We start from the raw sequence: 25,261 nt of genomic DNA, 5'->3' as shown, positions 1-25,261 counted from the left end.
TGGCAGAAGTGGCATTCTGAAGACTGCGGTTTTGAGCCTGTCAAGACCAACACAAACCACATGGTTATAATGACTTGCTGCATTTGTGTGCTCAGCTGCCAATGACTAGAAAGCTTTGTACATTCTTACAATTTAGTTTTCGTTAGGCATGTTTACCTTGAGCCACGAGCAGATCGTTTCGTGGGCTTTTACTGTTACTTGATGCAGAAGAGCCTTTGGTTCGGTAGGAGGAGTCCTGAGCCGGGTCCAACACGTGTGGCTTGTTAGAGCAGAGCCGTAGCGGGACAGACAGTGCGGTCCTGGCCCTGCGGCTGCTGCCAGGGGAAGTGGCTCGTGCGTGTACCACTTCTTGCTTTCGGTCTCGTTGCTGGTTGCTGTCTCCTTTTTTTTTTACCTCCCGGGAGAGATCCCTCCCAGGCTGGGCCATCAGCCCAGGCAGGATCAGCTCTGCTGGCGAGGCCGATGTCAAACTCTTCTCTCCGGCATTCCCAGGAGCCTGGAGCCTTTCACACCTCACATGTCAGCACCGCTGGACAGGCTTCTGTGGCTTGTAGGCTCCAGCAAAACCCTCGCTGTACCTGCAAACTCTTCTCACTTCATGCGCCCGAAGAGCGTTCCCATTCAAGGCGTGTAAAAGAGCACTGCAAGGCTTTCCACAACTGGCTGATAGGACCGTTTCGAAGAGCTGAAAGGATTAACTTGTTAAACATGGAGATTGTCCCCAAATGAATCTACTCATTACATCTCCTAGTGTAAATGCTAAAGTAAATCTCTCACTTCATTTATTTGGCAAGATCTGGGAAATTAGTTTAAAAGTTGCCAGGATTTGCTTTTTCTGTGGCCACAGGTGGCCTGGCACGCTCTCAGACCTGAAGATTTATTCTGAGAGCCTCAGACATTATCTGATTGAAACTCTAAAATACAACTCTGTAGTGGTCTGCTGCGTGTGTGACCTCTGGCAGGAGAAAACAAGCACACGGGCGTAGCCGGGATGCTCACCGGGCGTTTGACCACGGATCATGCCCTCGTGGTGGAACAAGCAGAAAGATGTGCTCAGATGTTCCCAAAGCCCGTCTCAGCACACAGCCAGCCTCTCCACGCTGCAGCTCTGTGCCTGTTGGGGCATTAGCCCTCGGTTTCATTTTGGATGTGTTACTCACACCGAAGCTACAGTGCAAGAGCTCTATCTCCAGTGGAAATTGAGCTCTCCCTTTCTAACGGAGTCGTTTCTGCTTTCTGAGAAGACCAGAGAAGAGAGCAGAGCCAAGCAAAACTCTGCGTTTGGGGCCTTCGTCCAGGTCTTTGCCTTCTAGGAAGACTGGAAACTGTGCTCAAAGCACAGTTTCAAAGGGAGAAGGTCGGTCTCTGTTCCCTGGTGCAAATCTGGCGCAGCTCTCACTGACTCCAGTGCATTTGTGCTGGCTTTACACTGGTGTTATCCAGAATGGCATTTGGCCCTTTGGGTTGTCATTAATCACTGGGCACGGCGTTCATTCATGTCTCCTGTCGCATGCAGGGGAAGTTCCAGAAACGAGGCTTGTGCCTCGAACATTTGTGGATGAAGCATTGCAGCCTTCATCAAAGCTTCATTGAACCTGACACTACTTGGAGGCCTTTCTTTGCATTTTGGCACCTTTGAGATCCACAGGCGCTTTGACCTCTCTTCTCTGTACGCTGTAGAGAAGGACATTATGTGTAACACGGGGATTTCTCACTCCCAGTGGCTTTTTTTATACATTACTTTCTTTGTTTCCTTTTGTCTCCTTAGGAGTAACATCCCTTACCATTAGTTTGCTTTCAGAGAAGTGAGCTTTGATTTGATTTAGCATTCGTGCCCAGGCTGCCTTTGCGAGCATAGTTGAATTGCCCAGTTCAAAAAAAAAGGAAAAAAAGAAAACACTCAGAAGGTGGAGATAGATAAATAGACAGATTGGCCCTGCCAAGCCAGTGGGCTTCACAATTAAAAAATTGTTCCCAGGTCCACTGAATTTATTCCAAATTTTACCTTGCAACACATTTGCAGCTCAAATTAAAAATCCTGTATTTAATGAAATTATGGGTTTATACTGGGAGTGCTAACCCAGTCTTTGGTAATGCACTGAAAATTATGACAATATAATCCAAACTTTACAAGTGGAAGCTGTTAAGCAATTTTGCAAGGAGCCAAAGTAAAAAAGTCAAGGGATTACAGTTCTGAACTGAAAAGTGGAGTGAGGAAATCCAAAGTTCATTTACTAGGAAAAAATTCCTATTAACTTCATTGGGTTTTGGATGAAACCCAGGATCTTTACAGAAGTTCAATCAGCGAGCGTATCTATTACCGAAAGGCAAAGCGTGGTGTCTTGTGCCATAGGAAGACAATATCTCTTTGTAACGTGCAAGCAGAGAATATTGAGCAATACAGGAAGCGTTCTTCGGGAGTAAGTGATCAAGAAAAACCCTGCAAGAAGTCCATTTTCCAGTCCCTGCTGCATTTCCTGGGAGGAACAAGCCCGTACCCTGCGGTGTCCAACGGGGAGTTTTTAAGCAGCATCAAGTATCTTGGAAAATTGTGGCCACATCTCCCCTCCAGCATTGCCTTGTCCAATGTCTGTGGAAAACTATGGAGACGGCTAACCCTAAAGCAGTGCGCTTTGCAAAATTAACACCTTGGGGAAGTATAAAAGAAAAGATTTTGCTTTCCCTGAGCCTGAACACAGGGTAGCTTTATCGAGATAAGCATAACAAAGACTTTCCAGTGGTATGTTTGGTGTTTGTTTACAGCATTTACATAATGCTCGTCATAGCACTTACCTAAAAAAAAGTCAAGTACCCACAAAGCAACTGGTATAGAAGTGGGGAGGACGAAGGAGTTGGTGGTTGACTTGGCCAAGAGCCCCTGTCTTCCTGTTGAGCGAGATACACTGCTGCCCTCCCGGGATGCCAGGTACTGCCCTTACGGTCTCCCTGCTTGCTCCTAGAGCCCCAGGGACACCTCTGGGTTTGGATGTGGAGCTGCCAGAAGGCTCCTCACAGCGCTTGCAAGCAGCGAAGGGAAAGTGCAAATCCACAACGCAGCCTGTAACCATCTCCACTACCTGCCAGTAGATGAATTCCAGGATTTCACTGGAAACGGATCGATCCCATCCTGGACATGGAGTGCTTGTAAACATCAGTTTGCAAGGTTCTGCTCTTTTGTTTTCGGTACACACAAATTATGGGAGTGCTCAAACTGTAACTCACTCGATTCAATGAGAGGATTATCTCCAGGAGGACTGCAGGATTAAGCCAGTCTCGCTGGATGTTTGTTCCCGTGTTTGAATACTGATGAGAAGTAAAGTGGTTCCAATTTGTTGGCTTCCTGACTGGCACACGTCAGCCAGCCGGGGAGGCCAGTGGGAGACGCAGAGCTTTGGGACTCACATGCGTTGGGGCTGCTGGTGCCTACCAGGAAAGGCTCCTGTTACCAGCCTCTTCCGTCTGCTAAATACCTAGGGCTGTGCTTAACTTTAAGCAGATGCTCAGACCCACTAGGCTTTGGTGTGTGCTACGGCAGAACCTCCACTCGTGTGTGCTGAGGGGTCTGCCTGGGTAAGGCTTGCCAAGGTCTGCATCTATTTTGGTGGGCCAAGGGAGAGAAAAATGTGTCTTTTCCAAGCTGGCTGCTGAGCATTCCTGGAAGGGGCTGAGCACCCTCAGCTCCAAGGGTTGTCTCCGAGAGTTGACAATGCTCAGTGTCAGTCCTGGAACGAAGGTTATTATTAGACTTGCTAATAGCAAGTGTATGTGAGAGATGGGAGCTGTCTGTGACATAGCAATGTATAGTCATAAAAATGCAGATCTGGAGAGCATTACCAATGGGTTATAATGATTTAAAGATGTGGCTATTTAAAAATGTTGTGACTAAGATTCAGAACAAGACATTTAGCTCTATAAATAGCTTCCTTTGTTTCCCCTCAAACACAGTTGCATGGTTTGGCCTTCGTTTTTTCAACAATCCATTCTGCTAGGAGAGGGTATTTATTCATTAAGTGAAAATTAAAGGTTACCCAGATCTGATATTACAACTTTTTTTTTCTTTTTTTTTCTTTTTTTTTCTTTTTTTTTTTCCCAGGTAAAATGTGAGGCTAAGTCAGCTTTGCCCAAACCCAAGAGTAACAACAGCAACTGTAAAAAAGGCTCAAGTGAGGATAAATCAAAGATTGCCGTAGGTGAAGAATGCAGAGCTGATGAGCAGGCTTTCCTTGTGGCACTTTATAAATATATGAAAGAAAGGAAAACACCAATTGAACGAATACCTTATTTAGGTTTTAAGCAGAGTAAGTATCCTTTTTCTCAATTTCTTGTTGACATTTTAGAACGGTTTGGCTTCTCTGGAGAAAGCATTTGCACACGGAGCCTATTTTAAATCCTTACGGATGGGGGGACCATGTTTATATCTACACATTTTCCAGTCCAGGCATTTTGCTGTCTTATGCCCAGATTTGCATCTCTTCCTTCTGGGGTAGTTGCTGCTGGATATTTATAGGTTTAAATCCGCTGATTATGACTAGAAATAGGCATGTTGAAAACTCTGTAGTTTTCTGTTTTGTAAATCTGCAGCGTCTGTAATGCCTTTCTTCTGAGTTAATAATATGACGTATGTTTATTGTGCCCAGATGTTCTTTATGAAAGGACAAATATTAAAGGAAGACATTTAAAGGTGGTCAAGAAAGGCACAAAAGGGATCAGATTTTTAAGCCCAAAAATGTGTTTATAGTTAATAAATTACTGACTTTGGAGAATATAAAACCAGACTGTATCTGTTTAATACAGAATACAATGTTTAAAATTGCTTTGGCATGTACAGTTTGTAGTGCCACAATCTGTAAAGCAATTGTAGGTGGAGAAGATACAGTTGTAACTAAATTTCACATAAATATTGCAGTACAATGTAGATCTTTCAGTTTCCAACAAAAGCTGTAAATGGGGGTATTTTTTCTTCTTATCTATAGGCCGAATGATACTTTATTTCCTTAGAGGGAGGACTCCATGGATTGAAATATTATTTACTCTAATTTATCTCCCAGATTAAAACCATGTGTTATTTTGATGAAGAATGTCAAACCTGTATGTTTTACATAACAATTTACATACCTAATAGCAATTGGCACTGATTGCAACAGGCCTCCAGCAGCCATTATAAACTTATATAACTCCGAATGATTACAGTGTTTGTCTGAAAACTGGCTGCTTGAAATGGAAGTAAAATTAATGTACTATGAACGGCTTCGTTGCATTATGCATTGATTCAGATTAAATCAAGGCCTAGGCAAAGCTCTTGATAGCTTTGAAGCAGTACAAGGTTCAATGAGGCTTTCAGAACGTTCTGTGTTGAGGAAAGAATTCACCTTCCCCCCCCCATCTTATTTTGCACTCCCTCAAGCATAGGGGATAGGGAGGCTTGAAAGACGAGCTCAAGTCTTATTTCTAAAATTCCCCATCTGAGGTAGGGCTCTCTGCTAATGTTTAGATGAAATTCACTGAAAGTTGCCTGTCATTCATTAGAAATTAGGGGCCAGATCCAGCAAATACTTAAATGCCAAGAGTAAGTATGCTGAGAAGAGCAGAAATGTTTGCAGGACAGGGCTCTGTATTTGTCCAGCGAGACCTGTGCAAACACTGCCAATATAAATAGGTTAGTGGGAAGAAGCAGTATGTACACTGCAAACGAGCGCGCTCCCCGTGGAGGAAGAGATCCTGTCTGCTGTGCTGTGCAGCGTACTGCTGAGTCTGGCCTGCAGTGCTTGCAGTGTGTCTGTTGGGAGTCACTGCTTGTTGGCGGAACAGTGTGTAGATTTTTCATAAAGCTGAGACATCACATTTTCTTCTCTCAGATAAAATAAAATAAAAAATAAAAAACAGCGTGAAAAGCACGTGAGAGGGGAGGAATTATGCAGGAAGCAACAAGCATCTTCCAACATGCCTTTTGAAGGAGTTGCCTCTGTTCCTTCCACCCCACAGCCATGGGCACGGCACGACCACCCATACCATAATTATTATGGCAATTTGCATTTGGGCTCCCCCAGGTTCATTTCCACATGATCCGTTAGAAAACAGCTTATTGATTCTGGAGGCCATTATCTGAGCTGCAGTAAATATTGGATATTGTTGTTTAATCAATAGGCTTTCTCTGGGAGCCGGTGTGTGGCTCATGCTTGCTTGCTAATGAAATCAGTATTAAACAAATAATTAAAAGCAACATTCTTCCCAATGAGTAATTTTTATTATCAAAGTTACGGAAACATGCTATAGTCTCATTATACTGTGCTTCTTATCAGCAAAGTCAAATGAGCCCATTACCTTTGTCTCAGTGTGTTTTTCCAGTCCTGTTAAGGAATCTAAGTGTGTTCTCTTATATGTAATTAAAAAAATATACATAGTATGGGCTAATATTTACTTTTCAGATTATGTAAATATCTCTTTGGAAAATGTTTTACAGGAGCTTTTTCAGGGGCTGTGAGCTTTCTTTTTTTTTCTGCTTTTTTAAAAAGAACTGTTTAATTTACATTTCTTTGAAATATGTTGGTTAATGCAATGCTTATCTAAATACTTATTGTCCCTCTAACAGTTAACCTTTGGACTATGTTTCAAGCTGCTCAAAAACTGGGAGGATATGAAACAGTAAGTGTTTAAGTAACTTAAATGAAATAATTGTGCAATCTGACTTTTCCCTGTTAGAAAAAAAAAAAAAAAAAGTTAAAGCAAACAATCATTTGCTGCATTTTAGGCTAGCTGTACACATTGTGGGTTTATTGGACCGTTTTTGGAAACAGTCCCAATTAGTTCCAGGTTTGGCAAAATTGTAAACTTGTCGTAAAAGCTACAAGTGGAAAACATATGTAACTCTTCCCTGTCAAGGAAATTAGTTGGGTCTGTAATTTTTTCCCATGTTGAGAAAGGGCTATTATTGTACAACAAGCCAAGATTGCATAAAAGAAATTTCACTTGGCAACATCCCTGACATCTGTTCATGTCTAATATGGGAAATGTATTAAAGGCTTTCAAAAGTAATCAGCATTGTCCATTAAGGAATAGTATGCTGCAGTATCTTCTCTTATTCCAAGTGTAAAAGATCTTTATTAGACAAGGGTCAGTACCACATAAACAGGAAGTTATCAAAGTAATTCAGAAAAGTCTCTGACACTTTTTATCAGCTAACCATATCTGACAAGAGCGGTTTATTTTTAGCTCACAGGAAAATTTGAAGGCCATGGATTTTACAGCATGTATTTTGAACCAATAAAATATTAGAGCAACAAACTTAGATTAAAATCTTGAAATGAGAAGAAAGAGCTGCATTAATATGGCACATAGAGATGACATCTGTAATAAAAACCAATTGACATAGGAAGATGTCGTCATTGGAAATATTTTCTTTGCACACAATGATCAGATTAAGTTGTTCAGTTCCTGCCGCAGTTGGATGAAAGAAATTATTTTTGCTTTGTTTACGAAGTAATCTGGGACATATCTGTGCTGTAGAGAACTGACAAGAAGAAATGCACTATCAAGAGACTGAAAGTTACTTGAACCAAAATACAAAACTCACCGTTTTCCTTCCATACAATAAAGCATATTGTTCTACAAATTAACAGCCCGGGTTTATTAGCATGGGTGTGGTTGGGATTTTGTGAAACATGGAATCTGACGTTCTCAACAAAAATCTATGCTTGATTTGGCTTCTGTTATTTCTATATCTTTCATTAATCAGCACATACCATGCTTATGTACAGGAGTGTGCGTAGGTGTGCTCAGGGGTATATATGCATGATTGCTAGCATAGCTATATTGTTACAGAAACTGTGAGCCAACAATAATTGCTGTGAGTGGCAAAGTACAGCGAAAACGAGGGCTAAATCTTGATCTTGATCCAGAGCACAAAGAGAAGGCCAGGAAGAAAGCTGAGAGGAGAGCGAGGTGTTCAGAGTGCTCGGGGAGGCAGCAATGTTCCAGACCTACTTGAAGGGACTGAGGCTAGAAGCAGGGGTGCCAAAATGGTGGCTTGCTGGCTAGAACTGAGCTTTAGTGCCAGAATGAGAGAAAGCAGGAGGATTTAGAGGCGGTGAAGAAGGTGAACCCCTGTGCCTGGAGGAGCAGGAATAGGAGAGTGACTTTGTGAACAAGAGGCCGGAGAGCCAGGACTACCAAGAGCAGCAGACACTGAGAGGCAACGTGAGGATCAGAGGGAAAGGAGCACACACGTGAGAGTGTCATACAGAGTAGCATCAGTCCTTCCTGTGTCAGAGCTCCTGTCCTTTTCTCAGCGACAGATGTTCCTTGCTGGTTAGGGACGCTTGCCTCGTTCGATGAAAATGGCAATAATAGTTCAAGCTGCCTGACATACCTGGGAGCCCACCTTTGATTTGGGAATGTCTCTGGCTGAAGCGATGGGCCTGATCCTGTTTTTCGGATGTGAGTGGTTTCTGTGCTCTCTCCACAGAAGACCTGAAGTAGGGAGGAGCATGTTGATGTGATTTGGGTTGTACATGGAGCGAACGTGAGGCTGCCTGACCTCATCCTCTGCTCTGAGCAGCCTCATCCTCAGTATAGATCTGCCTTTGCCTCATATTCCCTGAATGTTAAGCCAATAGCTGTTGCAATACTTTGACCTGTGCACACCCAGTTTTTTAAATTATTTTATAACCAGGTTATATCCGTTAAGTTTGCCTAACTGTGTTTGTCTGTACATATTTTATTATGGTGAACATTGGTGAGAGGCTTTTGTGTTTGATTTGGGTTTCATTTTTCAGCAAGGCACCAGGTGACTGAGACAACGTGGACCTCAGTCTTAATTCCAGAATCTCAGAGAGGTCTGCTTCGTCCTGTATTGAAATTTCAAGTGAGCGCTGTAATTCAGCAGCGATTAAATCGCACCATTCACACACCCAGTTGTGACTGTGACTCACACGAACTCTTGTTGATGAAAAGTCATGTGCAGAGCAAAGGCTTTACCCAATTTTAGGGTGGCAGGAGCCTACCCTCATCAGCACACATTCATCTGTATGGACCCTGTCATCAGGCTTGGACGAGCCATTAATCGTTATAAGGGCTTCATCATCTTTAACTTGTTTTTAAAATTTCTTGTAGTTTATGCATTGAGATAGAAGCAGGCCTTTTCTCTTGGAAGTGTTGTGAAGAAAATAATACTTATATTTAATATGAATATTTAATATTCGGCTTCAGCGTGTGACAGCCATGTTCTGACCAGGCAGCAGATTAAAGATTGGTTAAAGAATTTAGAGTGGTCAGGGGACAATTATTTTATAGGCAAGTGTAGAAACTCCCCCAGTTAAGGCAGTTGCAATCTTTACATCCTTGTGTTTGACAAAACAATGCTTTTCAGCCCCTGCCCCTGCCAACAATACTTTTCAATTTCAGCCCCTGCCCTGTCCACCTTGTACATGTACAGAAGCCTTTATAGGACTTTAAAAACGAGAAACAAGCAAAGATTATGTACAGTGTTTTTCAGCTTCTGCTCAAATTCACAGAACAGTGCCTGTCCTCTGAGTCCAGTCCTATTTAAGGATCTAAATGTGAATGAAAACTGTCGGGGACTGGATTTGAAGGGCAGAGAACAACTTTCTTAACCATCTGTCTGTCTTTCCTTAATTGTCACGTACCAGGTACTGGAATGCATCCAGTGAGGTTTGGCAGAGCCTATTACCTGTACAGAACAGGATATTTAGTAGTGTCAAGTCATCATTGTGTGTCATGTTTTTATTTAAGGACTCTCCAGTTACGCTGCTTGTGAGAGTCATTTCTCATCTCTTATCTGTTTGATTACTAATTCTTAGTTGTTATCCATAACTGTGTAATGCCACACTCCCATGTAGTTCTTGTTGGATGCAGTACAGTCTTAATAAAAATAGGAACCCATACAAATTGGTCTAACTCCTTAACAGATGAAGCTGCCTATTTTGAATTGGTGGGATCACATTTCTCTTAAACGAAGATAGATGAAATAAGCATCTTTACTGCTAGTAATAGGAGAGTGCATTGGAAAGCACTCTGTATAGCAGACCTTCACGGTATGAATGATTTAAAATGTCCCCAAATCCTTGGATGAAATGTCACATTCCAGGGGGCTCAGCTGCAGTGACATTTAACAACCGTGGCCTGGAATTTTGTCAGTCACCTTAAGTCAAGTGAGTAAAAGATGCAGATGTTCACAGATGGGAAACTTCCAGGAATTATTTAAGAGCTGTCTTTGGCAAATCATGAAGTGGCATCTCTCCCTCTGAGCCAACACAGGAGGAATGCCTTGGCATCATTGTAGAAGACTGTGTGGTGCTGTATGGACTCTACCTGCAGATGTCTTACAAAGATAAAGGGTAAAAAGAAAAACAGGTGGGGCTTAACCTTCACCGTGCAGCAGCTTAAGTTTCGCTGAAGGTCAGTAGGATCCCATTTAGCTGCTGCCTCCTGGAAGCAACAATAAAGTGCTTTGGTTTTTAGAAATTAATGATTGACGCATACAAAAGTTCTGTGTCTGGGCAGGCCTGCGGGAGCTGGGATCTCCGTGGAATGCAAAGCTACCTGTGTTTGTTTCATACAGAGCTAGTAGCCAGAGCTCGGTTCTGAAGAGCCTTATGTACATCACATACCATGACCAGAAAATCCCCCATTAGATTTACAGCAGGAAACAAGCAAGAAGCCTTTTCATGAGGAAGAGAGCTGGGAGCTGAGCTTGGCAGCACAGAAGACCTTAAATTTCTCAAAGCAGAAGATGCCATTAAAAGCATTTGTATAAACAGTCCTCTACTTTAATAGATAACATCATTGTTTTTATTTGGTTGCTTTTGAGTACCCGTTACTGCCTAATACTGTGCTTATAGGAACGAGATCAGAATCTGCTGTCAGGTCGCTGGGCAGAGCAGTCTCTCATTTAACTCTAAATTCTCTGGATAAATGCAGCACGGAGATTTTCAAAGCTCCTGGCTCCCAGTGGGCCCAGGTCTAGGACTGTGGACCTGCAGTCTGGAGCAAATTGTGGGAGAGGTCTGCAAACCCGAAGACCACTTTAAATCTAAAGCCAGCATCAGAATGGAAAAGCTCTCAGAGATGAGACTGGGCTGTGCAATTGTCTTGATTAATTGGTGAGCCTGCACCTGTAGAAGTGTGCCAGGCACATGAGGGGTGGTGGGTGTAGAGAAAAACAAATTGGAGAGTTAAAGCAGCTAAGGAACTTCGTCCTCTGCATGTTGTCTACTACAGCAGGCCAACTGAAGTCAGGAAACTGAAGCTGAATTTACCAAAAGTGTGAAGTGAAAGTGCTTAGGAAGTACTTGTTACAGCTTTTGCAGCGTCTTAGCTGTCTTACTCCACTGTAGCTCTATGCCCTTGAAAAAAAAATGACACCTCTGAATGTTTACAGGAAATTCCCTGCTCAGCCAGCTAAAACATTTGAACATTTTTGCACCTTCTGTTACCTGCCGTTCTGCTTCTCACGGGCCCCAGCCATGGGCATGTTACTTACCAGGATCACACCTGAGCCCATCCCGAGTGGAAGACCCCTGTGCACCAAGCACAAAGCAGCCAAGGCAGGCGTCTTGGTACAAACAATAACCATAAGCAAAGCATTGCCAAGCAGTGCCCTTTCCTGGCCCCTCGAGAAGTCCATGGTCACTGAAGGTGGCTGGGAGTGACTTCAGTGAGGACAGAAAGCAGTCCTTAATTTGGATGTTGCCAGCATGAGCATCCAGCTTAATAGTGCTGCCCTACGTGACAATTGAGAGGTTTCCACAGTGCAGCGTTTTGCTCAGATTGTTTAAGGCTGTAATTTATCACTTACGTTAGTCCTTTGAAGTTTATTAAGCATAAAACCTAAACTTTCCAGAGCAGGGGAAAACTCAACCCTAGGCTTTGTTAGAATAACAATTGTTTCAGGGAATGTCAACTTGAAACGTGGGAGGGCACAACTGCTAATTGCCAGGGAGTTCTGATCCACTGCAGAGGTAGAATTGGATAAAGCTGGGCAAATATTTATGTAAATAGTGTTATTCCAAACAGCCTAGAGGAGATAGACACCGAAAAAGGTCCAGTGATTTCAGAGGGATTCCCCTTTCACCTTAAAGATGGGTGTGTTTAGTGTTGTTCCAGCTTGAGCGTTGACTCTGGGTTCAGCTCACAGTTGATGGGAGTTGGGCTCTAAGGTTACCACGCTCCTGTTGAAAATGTCTGCTGTGCTTCTTAGTACCATGGGTGCATTTAAAAAGGGGGCTCGCAGTAGTCCTCTTGTGGACGAATCCTTTGCTTGAATTTATATCTTCTGCACAGCATCACTGTACCCAGCCACAGGTGAGTCCTGGACAAAGCTTTGCCAGCCAGCCAGGCTGTGCTTACCAGGGGTCAGAGCACAGCCCCAGCTTGGCTTTGAGCATCTTTGTTCCTTTAGCTTGCGAGGCTGCCAGATTGCATTTAATAGAAAGCCCCTTGCAACAGTCCACAGAGGATCCGTGATTTTGAGGAACTAGGGAGAGGTGAGGGCTTCCTGGCCATGCCTTGTCCCTCTGCCTGTCCCAAGGAGCCGTGACAAAGGTGTGGGAGGCAGGACCAGAGCTAGCTTTCCATCCAGGCATTCCTCCGCAGCAGGGGGCTTGGTCCAATGCTTTTTTGACCTTTCAGGTTGCAGAAGGAGCATCCGTTCATATTCCCAGGAGGCAGTGTTCCTTATGGCTCATTAGCACTCCAGTTCTTCCACCCCTGTAGGAAAAGCAACAGACCAAAGTGTGGGTAGCCTGGGGAAGAGGCAGCGTAAGAACTTAAGGGAGAGAACTGAGACTTCAAGTGAGCCTTTTCCTCAGATGAGTGTTTAGCTTTTATTTAAATAATTAATTTGTGGAGAGAGTTTAGCCTTGAATCGCAGTCTTTCTCTTGCACTCATGTTCTTTGGGTTTGTTACAGAAGACAGAAGATGAAACAGTTGAATACAGTCAGCCCATTTTGCCTTGAATGAGCTTTAAGATAAAATACTCCCTTTCTTCCAACTATTTAGAAGTCCAAAAAAAGGTACTAGTAGTGAGTTGGAGGAGGTGCTGATGTTTTCCGAGGAAATCTGTGCAAACAACGAGCTTGGAATTGTAACGTTATCAAGTGTTAAGTCTCCAGCCATCCTTTTGGCTTCAGAGAATGATTTCTGCAAAGCAAGGATGTTCCTTTTTTATAGAGCAAAACAGGAACACCTCTTGCCCAGTACTGTTTAATGACGGTAGCTATCTCCCCTTGTTTAGATTAAAATTACAGGCCTCAGATTGCAAGTTGTAATATTTGTTTTCTTCTGATTGCTGCCTTTAGCTCCTCAGTAAACGCCATTGACTGCTCTGTGGGTAACTCCAAAGAAGCCTCCGGGGCTGAATATATTAAAATCCACAGCATTCCACAGAAAATTACAAAATTCTCCCCAAATTGCCCCCACAATTTTCCACTGGCCTTCTTTATGAGCTGCAGGCAAAGGAGGGTGATCTGTTGTGCTTGTCCTATTCCTGTTTTTCTTCCTGTTTTAAATATAGCGGAATATATAAAATAATGAAGTGGTATTCAGAAACAATTCTTTTGCCAGGTCTTCCATCTGTTATTCTGTATAATCCTAATTTCTGTACAAAAAAACAGAGCCGTGGTATGCAACTCAATATGTTACAAGATGTTTATTTTCATCAGCGTGGTCCAATAAAGTACATAGCTCAAATATTAACATTGGAGTATGTTAAGATTTCATTACTATTTGATCTATATATTTTACTGACATAAATGGATAAAAATAAACAGCTTGTAACATATAGAGTTACAGACTATGCTTTTATGGATTTATAGAATTCTGTGGTGGATTTGGGTTTTGCAGCAGATTTATTTTCTCTAATTTAGTTAAAATAACTATGTAATCATTATTTGTGCTGAGTATGGTTCTAGCTTCATTTTCATAATTCACCGTGGGATTTGTCTGCAAAACTTCTGATGGTTAATGACCCTGTATTGATTGAGATTCTCTTTTGTGAGACCGGATTGCTTGTGACTTGATAATGAATCAGTCAGATCACTCCATTTTAGAGAGAGAGAAAATAGGCATAGTGTTAACTTACAAAAAAAAAAAAAAAAACGACACCCAAAGCTCTGCGCGCTCTATATATTCTGTAGGGGCTTTTATAGTGCTTGTAGTACATGCTGTTCTGGAAGTGTCACACATGCATTTGTTGTTGTGAACTCAAACGCTGTAGAATCTGTAAAGATGCAAGATTAAATTTTCCATTGCCATTTTTACAGATAACAGCCCGTCGACAATGGAAACATATTTATGATGAATTAGGTGGTAACCCTGGAAGCACAAGTGCTGCTACATGTACTCGCAGACATTATGAAAGGTAAGATAACAAATCTGAAATGCTTGTTTAATAATGAAAAAATTAATTTGGAGAGCCTTCAAAGCCTTTTATAAAGAATTGGAGAAAGAGAGAGAGAGGATTCTTAAAGATATAGTAAATATTCCCCCAACAGTTTAGTCAGGTAATCCATTGTAATTTAAACCAGAGTGTGTGTCTTCGGTGACTAAACAAATAAAACAAGAATCTGATTTTTCTTTGGTACATATCTTAATTTTTACAACAGTTTTCTCAGTAAAGAAGCCAAAAAATAGAGCAAAGCATACTCAAGGAAAAATGAGGAATGACAGCTAATTGATGCAAACACTTGTCTTTTGTCGTTTTTTAGGAATACCAATTAAGCAAATTGTGGTTGTGATCAAAATAACGGGGCGGCCCACAATGCAGGGTGCTGTTAGTGTTGTAGGTCATGCAGAGCATTGCATTCCTCTTCTTCACTGCATTCCTTCCCTCCTCCCTGCCTGCAAGCTGCTGCCAAGCACTCTTTCTCTGCAGCCATTGTTGCTGGTCAGAACTGTTGATTTCTTATTCTTCGCATGTAGATAATAACTTCCAGGGCTTGTGAAGCCAACACACAGTGAATAAAATACTGGAGCTGGAATGTTGTTTTGGTTTGCTTTGGTTTTTAGAAACAACTCTCTTTTTTTTTTCTCTCTCTTTTTTTTTTTATTTTTTTTGTAAGACAAGCAAATGTTAATATAAGCTCTGCAATTTCAGGCTCAGATAAGGAAAGTCCAATTTCTTGTTTCTGGGCATAAGCAAGTTACTGTACTGAGCTCGGGAAGAGGTTGTACTTGCCTGTGCAGAAGGTGGCACAGCAGAGCTGTGCGCGTTGGGCAGTTTTTTACCCTCTTTTTGTGCCTTACATGTTGGCCACTCCGAGGGAGACACTGCCCTCGTTGTGGAGGGGAGGTTAACAACCCTCATTTACAGGAGGCATCTCCACCACAAGGGCTTGGGTGAACGAAGAAATTGCATCGAACGCACCAAAACAGTTAGAGTTAGAAGCTTTTCAGAGACCGAGCCAAGCAGCAGAGCAAATTGTGCACGTTGCTGTACACGTCAGACGGGGTTTTCCCTGCCGTTGCGTTGCTGACAAATGGTACAGATTGCTGTAATTGACTCATCAGATTGTGGGTATTCGGCTCTTCCCCTCCGTTATTACAGCCCCGGTAGGCTCAAGGCTTTCTCCTGCACCCAAGCCAGCTGATTGGTTTGAAGCTGGTAGTCTGGGTCTTCCCTCGCCAGACGTGCTGTGCAAAATCCTGTTTACTTCTCAGAGGAGACCCAGGCACAGGCAAGAGTTGGGGCTCTGCGGGTTTGGGTCGCGACTCGGGCTCTGTGATGAAATCTGAGATTCACTGAGAGAGCAACTCTCTTGTAGCGGTGGAAAACTAAATGAGCCGTTCACAAATACTCCATGAACCCTTCTCTCTTTCTTCTGCTTTCATGCTAGTGGTTTATTATTTTACATGCGAAACCCTGGAATTGCATTCTTCTTTGATGCACAGAGACTCCTCCATGTGACTTGGTTACTTAGGGCTGTACTACGAAGTCCATTACACTCACTGGAAAAGCTCAGCAGACTCACCATGCCTTGAGAATTCAGCAGCCTTTCCCAGCGACCCAAAACCAATTCTGCTTGCTCCAAGCCAGTCTGAGTGAGGACACAACTATAGTCCAACTACAGTTGATGGTTAGAATGGGTCTTAAGACACCAAAGAGCTCAAATGTGAGCCATTGGGTTCCAGAGCCACTGTGTAATTCTGGGTTCGGTCTGATACAAGGCAGGACCTATTTTTCAGGTCTTTCTGGCAGGCTGTCAGAAGACGGCGTTTGGAGAAAAAGTCTTGTGGGATTTTTTACATCAGCCCTGAGCTAACCTAAAATATGCTTTACCAAATCTGGTCTGAAAAACGAAAACATGTATAGAAAGAAAAAACTCGGTGACTGGTCCAATTTCTAGATTTCTAGCGTTAGACAGTTTTTTCCACCATGGGAAAGCTGTATTAAGCCTCAGACTTGGAAAAAAGTAAATTAAATTGTCATGGTTTGTTTCAGCTGGTAATTCTAACTACAGCACCTGTAAATGTAATGTTCATTTATAGCCGAAGTGCTCAGATGACATTTAATCTAAAACTAGAACTGCAGCACAGGAATACACATTCATGATTCAGGACACACGTACATTTTCTAACTTGAAGGTGAGCTGTAAAGCTAAACTGGAAATTGAATTAAGCTGGGAAGTAAATGCTGAATAAACCTCATGATTTTTCCTTTCTGAATCCCACGGGCCTTTCCTTGCTTACCGGAGGCAGAACACGAGGTTCCCTGGCGTCACCGGTACCGCTGCTGTTTGGCTTAGCCTTGCCATTTGTCTCTACAACTAGATGTCAGGGGCAGCCGTGTTGAGATAACTAGCTTCTTTCCAACACGACGGAGAAGCTACCAGCTGTTGACACTGGCTCGAGCACACCACGGCTGTTTGGCTGGCACGACCTTTCAGTGACATCGTTAGGGTGCTGCGGAGCGAAATGGCACGTGCCCTCTGCCGCTCTGAACTTCTAAAAAGGCAGGATATGGCTGCAACCCCCCGGTACCAAGCTGGCAAACACTAAAGCAGAGCCAGAAGCAGAGGAGGCAGGGCACGGCCAGATCTGTAGGGGCTGCTCTGCTCCCCCTCCAGCACCCAGGCGGGGAGGAGAGGCTGGGTGCTGCAGGTGGGCAGAGCGCCAGGGTCAGCGAGGCGACGGCTTTGTTTCTCTCCTGAAGGGGAAAGGAAGATTTTGTGCGCGCTGTCAGCTGATTCATCTCATGAAGTACAGTTTGGGTTTCCAGTAAGTGGTTTCATTTTAAAACAAGGCGAGGTTGCCAGTTTTTCAGTAAGTGTTGTTTGTGTATTAGTTAGACAACTTTTGTTTTATTAATGAGTATAATAATGAAAGTGCAGGTTGCTGAGTGGAGGCAATGGGTGTTTTTATTTAAAGCATAGCAGGAATCACATAGTGCCAATGAATGCGTTATTGTCACTGTAGGCATGGCTGGTCTGAACCTGCCTCCGATTGGGTTATTTCACATAGGCCCAAGCACTTCATAAAAATGTCTTTGTCAGCCTAGTTTCCCTTCCAAACCTATTCATCTCTGTCAGTTTTTAATATTAGTACCAGGCTCTTGGCTATAGTCCATTAGTACTGTACTTAATTGCTCGTGTTACAGATGATTACCAATATAAAAAGCATTAATGTTTCCCCATCGCGGGGCTGTTGCTCTCTACATGATTCAGAGCGTACGGAGCTTGTGCGTTGTTGTTGTTTTGGTCGTTAACTTTCTTTGTTTGTGCTCCTCTCCGTGCAGTCACCTTGCCCAGTCGTGCTGCTGTGGGGCGTGAGCGGCCGTGTTGGCTGGTTCGGGCCGAGCCTTTCCTGGGAAGCGGCGAGGTCCTTGTCAGTGCCCCGCATCTCGGGGTTGTCAGGAAACCCTCAGAAACGGCTCCTTTTCTGCGAAGCACCCTTCTCCCCGCCGCCTTCCCCTAATAATGCAGATGTGGTTTTCACATGCAGGGGTTGAGGTTTCTTTCGCTTTTACACAAAACACATGATCAGCAGCTTTACCTACCCTGTGTGAACGATAGGCTGTGTTTCTGCGATGCTGGTGACGTTGGCGTTAGGGATTTTTCATAAATATCACACCTACACCCCCCCAAAAAAAAAAAAAAACAACAACAACAAAAATCCACCACCGACTTCCTATTTCGCAAGGTGTAAGAAGTTCCAAATAAAGCTCACTGAACAAAACAAAAATGTGAGCAGTGGCCTGCTGGGGCCTTTCCTGCCTCAAAGCCTGGCCGCGGTTCATCTCTGCTTCCTCCGAAGCAAGCCCCGCTCGCTCGGCAGCCCCAGGCGACCCGGCCAGGGCAGGGGATACGGGGTGTGCTGCGGCGTGTGGTGCTGCCCCACAGCCACCCAGCGGGCAGATGTGTCGCCCTGGAAGGGGCCATGCGCTCCCAGGGCTTGGAAGCGAGCAGGTAGGGTGTCTTGTGCAGCTCAGAGCCCCTTCTGCCATTTTTCTGTCGTAAGCGCTCACATAAATATTACACGTTATCAGAAACACAAGGCAGGTCAAAGTCAGTCCCTGACGTGGTTTCCTTGTAACAACCGTAAAGCTTCTCTACCCTAAGGATATTGTGAAGTAATTCAATATGCAGGAGAGTCCTGCGTTCCACACAAATGCTGCTTGGTTTTGTTAAAGTGTTTGGATAACTTCGGTGGAGTGTAAGCATTTTGGTGGGGTGTTGTAGGAAATAGCAGCCAGCCTTTTAGAGGGGAGAAAAAACAAGATTCTGTTATAACATATACATGCAAATGCGTATGGTTGTCTTTTAATACACATTATAATTAATAGAAGGTTTTGGTTTACAATGTTAACTGTGAAAACATCCTCAGGCAAAAATTAATCAAGTGTTATGTCATCCTGTAAACTACAGCTAGCTCTTTGTTTGTCCCAAAAAATTTTGCCAACCAGTAGTTTTTTCATGTCATACTAACTTGATTGTTTTATTTTTGTCTTCACCCCACTTTCCTCCCACCCCCCCACTTCAGCTAGTCACCGACTCCCAGAAAACTTTGCAAGTTTCAAATTGTCTCAATAGTTTTCCATCAAGCATGAATTTAAGCCTGAAGATAGATGAGGTGTCTGTCCTCTTTTCCTTCTTTTCCTTTTCCTTTTTTTTTTTTTTTTTTTGATAAATAACAAGAGGTTTCTACTTATGATTTTCTGCCCTCAGGGCTTTATCATTAAGATTAAATAACTGTACTCTCAAGCATACCACTGAACAAACATCTTTTCAATTATGTGAGTAACAGATGCTGTAACAAAGGAACTATTGAAAATTCAGAAAGCTTCCCCCCTCCCCAAAATTTAAAAAGTATCAGATGACAGAGGAATGTAATTGTTTACCATTAAAACAGATCCTTAGCTGTCCATTCAAAACATCTGAGAGCACGCTGGTTTTTTTAGAATTTGGTCAGGACTGGGTTTACAGCCCAGGAGACTTACTGGGCCAGCACTGGAGTCACTGGGTGAGCACGCTGGGCGACCCGGCGTTCCCTTCCAGTGACCGCACACCGATGGGCTCTCTCCCGTGTCAAAGTTGTTTCCCAATCTTCTTTCCACCCAGGATTTTTGTCCCGGCAGGACTGGGGCATGCAGCGTGCTACCCAGGGCCCCGGGGTGGGTGCTGTGCAATGGGAGATGTGCTGCTCTCCTCTGCAGGAGCAGCACCAGGGCTGAGGAGTAAGTTGTCCCCTCTCACATCCGTCAAGTCTGCTGGGAATCTCCGCCTTGTATTTTACTGCAGGGCTTCGCTAACATGGCAGGGGCTGCAGTGGTTAGCCCAGCTTTGTGCTGTGGAGATGTGGGTCTGAGCTCCCAGGCCAGGTCAGCAGGATTTCCCTCGGGAAGACCTGTACTCTGCCAGCAGTGCAAAATGACATCTGTAAGCTTGTCTTGAGCACAGGGCTGGGTGTTGCACAGTCTGTGCAGACCATTTTGCACTATTGGGCAAAATGCATGACTGCCTGTAGATGGAAGATGGTGACTGTGGCTAAAACAGAGGCTTGTCGTGATTTTGGTAGGTTACTTGGGGAAGCTTCTTGGTCCCCAACACCCTTGCTTTGAATCTTTCCCATGCAGTAAATCTGGGATGGTTGTTCATTTCCCCCTGCTGAGCCATAAGATGGAGAGTGTCTGAGCTTCCATCACCTGGCTGTGCAGCTAGATCAACAGCTGTGTTTGTAATGTCACTAATTTCCAGTTTACTTAAAACAAAGTGTCTTTGAATTCTCTTACAGCAATGCAGTTCCCACCTTTCAGCAGCGAGCCATTCTCATTACCCACCAGCACTCCCAGTGGGCTGTGAGGAAAGTTGTTGATGAAAGGATGAAAGAGCCATTTCTTTAAGGAAGGAAAGTTCTTTGGGAACAAAATTGAACTCAGACATATTTTGCCTTTGCTGATAAAATACATGCCAGTTTTGTACTTCAGACAAATGCAAATAATCCTATTGCTATTATATTCTGCACAAAAGCATGCAAGGCGTGCTTTCGTAACCCTGGATTGTACAATGCAGCACGGGGAAATCAGGCTGGAGGAACACACTGCTTGATTTCCTCATTGTGTTTTATATTCCCAGTTCAGAAAATAGGCTGAGATCTTAGAGCTTGGGTTATTCCCCCCCCTCTTCTCTGTGGGGAATTGGTCGCTGGTGCCCAGGAGAGCTGCCTGACGCCCCCGTCCATGCCCACCAGCTGATTGCTGTTGAAGGTGACTTGTTTCTTATGCTTGCGCCAACAGCATTGCCCCAAGATTTGTCCCTTTTAAAGAGCATCACTGCAAAAAAGATAAGCCTTCTCTTGGGATCAGAGCTAGGGCATTCCTGCTGGTCCCTTCAAACAACTGAATATTTTGCCACCAAGTTTTTAGGGAGAGAGAATGGGGCTTTTGCAACTGAGGTTACTAATTGGGGCCACCCTGCTTCGGGGGCAGTGTGGGGCTCTCCCTGGAGCCACCTCGGCTCGGTGGCCCCTTGTCCAGGGCTGTTTTCAGACCCCTGGCTGCCGGCAGCTCTGCCCCGCTGCTCTCGAGGACCTGACAGACGGTTCCCGATCGAACTGGGCCAGCTCCAGCAATGCCTTCAGAGGAAGGAAGGAAGGAGCAAGACCCACAGTGGCATAACGTGCCCAGGAGGAAGGTGTTTTCTGAACTCCTACCAGCAAGGTGATTTGTTGCCTGGCCCTTCCGAGTGTTCCTGAAACTCTAAGCATTTAGTGTTCTCATCGTTTGCATTAGCATCTAATCCCTGCGTAATCTCGCTAATCCCTTGGCCCCGAGATACCCACTGGCAGTGAGTTCCACGGGTTAACTGGTGGCTGTATTCATTTGGTGGAGCAGATTTAAGTCTTTTTCCATTCCCATTGCAAACAGCTTCCTTAACCTTCTTGCCAAGAATGGAAACGGGGCAGCGTCTCCCGAGTAATGGGCTTTGGTATTTTACGTCCTTCCAAGATTATTCTTGTGGCTGAGAGGCTCCCTTGCGCACTGTTTTGTGTTGGGCTTGGAGCCCTTGAGAAAGCAAGATGATGTCAATGGGAGACATGCCGGAATATTTTATTCTGCCAGAAAGCAAGCAAAAATAACCACTGAAACAAACAGTATAAAAATACTGGAGGGGTTGTGTTGAACTGCCTCCTGCCCTCCTTCCCCCTGCGCAGCCCATGGAGAGAGTGCTGTGTCCTGGGCATATGGTTCCTCCCTGGCCCGAGCGCCCCGCAATATCCACACACAGTGGGGAGAATTAGAGAGGAAACTGGCAGCCTTAACATTTAATTTCCTTCCTCTTTCTGGGTTGGTCAGATCCTTTGCATTATTGTAACTACTTTTTTTTTTGTCATGTCTATAAATAGATGTGCTCTCATGTGTCCTGTGAAGCAGAGTTGGGCCAAAAAAGTCATTCGTTCTGCATAATCAATACATGAAAATGCAGTGCTTACTGGCTCAGATTAGACTTTGTATTGTTATTTCTATAGCTGGGAAAAAAATGTTGACTAATAAGGATTAAGGGCTTTTTTTTTTTTTTCTTTTTATGAAATGCTAATGATGAAGACATGTTTGATATACTGTGAAATACATTTCTCTAATGTGAAGTTTCTGCTTTTTGTTGGGAAAGAGATTCAGTCCCTGGAGGATTTTAGAATTTGTAAATATAAAATTATCTGCTTCAGTGTTTTTTAAAAAAAGGTTGGCAGAAAGCCAGATTACTTACATTACTGTAATAGATTTGCTGACCTCTGACATCTGCTGCAGAGAAGTACATTGAATTTTTCATAATATCAGATGATGCAGATCTAAAAACTGAGTACACTCTGCACCATTATTTAATTCAGGACTTAGTAAAGCAAAATCTTTTTTTGAGTAGCAGTTTATACGTGATTAAACTTAATATTGCCGATTGTAATAAATCAGGATTAGTATAGTACTGATTTGTTAATCTAACTTGTATTGATTTTAAGTTGTCTTTATTTAAAAAAAAAAAAAAAAAAAAAGGACTCGCTTTTCACAGTGACTGAATTTAATAAGAAGCTCTGTGATAGCAAAGACTCCCCTACTGTTTCTGCTCTTGGCTGGAAAATGTTATTCTTGTATTATTCCAGGAAAAAAAAAAAAAAAAAACTCATGCTGCTAAAAATCTGCTGCCTGTGGAAAGATTTTTTAATACACTAGTGCTTACATATTCTATTTATGTTAATTGACTTATAAATAATACATTTTATTAATCTTAATATTGGAATCTTGATCATGATAAAGACCCTTTTATTTGGTCTCCTCGCAGGCTTTACAAGTAAATATTCCTCAGCCCACAAAATACTGCACACCCCCCCCCTTTTCCTTCCTCACGGGCACTTTGATGCCCCCCGGGAGGCGGCTGAGGGCGTTGTGCCGAGCGGGGCACGTCCGAGGCGCCGGGGCACACGGCGGTGAGCGCCGCCTCTGCCCTTCCTTGCGCAAAGATTGATTAAATCTTACCTGCGCTGCACATATTTGACAAAACCCCTGTGTTCGTTTCAGACATGTCACATTCTGCTAAACTATTTGGATAATAGCGAATCGCATTCTTCCTGCGTTGGGCAATATTGACCTTAACTTGGCTGCGCAGCGAGCGGTAATGGCATGCGAGCCGGGGCCTTAACTGTTCCGAGAGCTGCGTTAGCTTTATTACCCTGGTGCTATAAAAACTTCTAATAATCAAATGATAAGATCATATCCTGTGGGTAATTGTGTTGTACTGTGACAGGATAACCGAAAAAACATTCAGTGAAAATCGTAACCAGCGGAAGTCTCGACGCGCAGCAGCAGTTGCTGGTGTGGTTGGCTTCGTGCACATCTTCTCGCCGGGATTCCCCCGCCGCCCCCAGCAGCCCCCCAAAACGGTCTCTGGCCTCGCTGGAAGCGAGGAGGGAGCCTCCTAGAACAAGCCATCCTTGTGTTTTGATTCAGTTTTACCTTAGTCATGCCTCCTTCCAGATACAAGAAACATTTAATTCCAGATTTCCTGCTGCTGGCTCCAGGCCTTTGACCGGCGATGTGAAATGTATTTTTACTGCTCTCGTACTGCCAACTGCTGAGCTCAGTGAAAAAGAGCTAAAATGAAAATGTTGTACTCCCACGTGAACCCTTCGGATCAGAAAAGGAAATTTCAGGCACGGTCGCTAATTAGCGCCGAAGCTAATGAGTCCTGGTGAGGTGCACCACAAGGAGGAGGAGCCGCCGTGCCGCGGCACCCCGTGAGGCGAGGCTGGGCGGGAGGCCCGCCAGCCGCCTGCTGCCCATCGCCACGGCCGTGGGGCTCAGCATGCGGCCTCCCCCTGGCAAGGGACACCGGGGGGCCGTGGGCCGTGGGCTGGGGGCCGTGGGCCATGGGCTGGGGGCCGTGGGCCATGGGCCATACGCCGGGGCGGCCTCCTGGCCTGCTGACGGGACGCGGGCATTCGCAACGGGCAGTGGGTTCCCATGGAAACAAAACAGAGTCAAACAGTCCCCTCGCAGCGCGAGCACGGATTGTCGTAAAACGTGCTTTTATTAAAAGAGGTTTTAAAGATTTCACACGTGGCAGGGCGACGTCGAGGTAGCCCGGTGTGAAACCCGGCCTCGCCTCCAGCGAGGTCCGGAGCGCTGTGTGCAGCGCGGGGAGCGATCCGGTGCTTTGACGAATATTTGTGCTCTGAGAGTGAAATTTAGCAGCCTCAAGTATGAACAAGATTATTTTTTTCTGATTCTGCTTAGTTATGCTTTTTATTATATAAACATTAACTGTAATATTACAGTGGGAAGCAGGTATTTGGCAACTACATATTATTTTGCTAAGTTTGCATAGAGGGAGCAGTTTCCAGTTTTAGCAGCTGTAACATGTTTAAACTCAGTTTGTAATGGGATCTGAAGATGAATATTCCCTGTGGGCTCTGCTTAGCTTCATTACTGGAGCCCTGCCAAATTCAGGGCTAGAAAGTATTATTCACGCCTCTTTGCACATACCATGTCAGAGCATGCTCAGTTAATGAATTTTGTTTCTAATATAGCATAAATTAGGTTTATATTTTAACATAATTTATGTTGTATTTTATTAAAATGTAAAATATTATGATCACGAGCAATCTAATTTCTGCTCTCTTAAGCCCAAACTGTGTTTGAACATCTAAGTATGTAAATCAAAATTGCATGCTTAGGAACTGATTCTAGGATAACAAACGAATATCTGAACCAAAGAGGTTTCTGCCTTGGAGTCTTAGATTAAAGATAATTACGGATTCCTGGTATTTGAACAGATTTATGTTGTTTATAAGCAAAGTACATTTTCTTCATAGAGTCAACTTGTCTTTTTTTTTTTTAAACAAATTATGTTTGCTGTATTAAAGTTCATATTTTTAAAGTCTCAGTCTTGTATTAATCCCACAGTGAGTCATTAATCATACCAAATGCATTATAAAAACTTTAATCACTGAAGTTGAAACTGAGATTGTAATGCAATCCATCCCTTTTAATTATATCAGTTATTTTTCCTTTCAGATCAAGAATTGCAAAGGGAAAACAGATAGATTAAAACTCAAAGTGTTTGATGCTTTTGGGGGAGGATATTTTTTCTGTTTGTGTTTCTTTCTTTTTTAAAGCGATTTGGTATGCTTTGTGGAAGTAAGTTCCATGGGTCAAAATTCCTTCACTTTTAACTCTTCTCCTCCATCGTTCTTTCCTGTAAAAGACGAGACTCGTGTGATAAGGCAGGGGCCACGGTGACTGTCACTTTGCGGGTGTGTTTGGAA

General features: G+C 43.7%; 1 protein-coding gene and 1 long non-coding RNA gene across 3 annotated transcripts in view; one reads left to right on the top strand and one right to left on the bottom strand.

The window, feature by feature from the left end:
- Positions 1-25,261, top strand: part of ARID5B (AT-rich interaction domain 5B) — a 106,801-nt gene that overhangs the window by 74,102 nt on the left and 7,438 nt on the right. For both annotated transcript variants that reach the window (XM_082765473.1, XM_082765472.1), the window contains 3 exons: positions 4,094-4,298; positions 6,590-6,642; positions 14,278-14,375. In XM_082765473.1, coding sequence (XP_082621599.1) covers positions 4,094-4,298; positions 6,590-6,642; positions 14,278-14,375 — 356 coding nt within the window. The remainder of the gene's footprint in view (positions 1-4,093; positions 4,299-6,589; positions 6,643-14,277; positions 14,376-25,261) is intronic.
- Positions 17,794-23,467, bottom strand: LOC309880488. Its single transcript, XR_014317984.1, has 3 exons — positions 22,974-23,467; positions 18,009-18,082; positions 17,794-17,922 (listed from the first exon to the last, which is right to left on the bottom strand). It is a non-coding gene; the product is annotated as an uncharacterized lncRNA (long non-coding RNA).

The sequence above is a fragment of the Aythya marila genome, assembly GCF_965140915.1.
Source record: "Aythya marila genome assembly, chromosome: 7".
Taxonomy (NCBI): domain Eukaryota; kingdom Metazoa; phylum Chordata; class Aves; order Anseriformes; family Anatidae; genus Aythya; species Aythya marila.
Note: the sequence above shows the minus strand (reverse complement) of the source record. Positions and strands in the feature narration are given on the sequence as shown.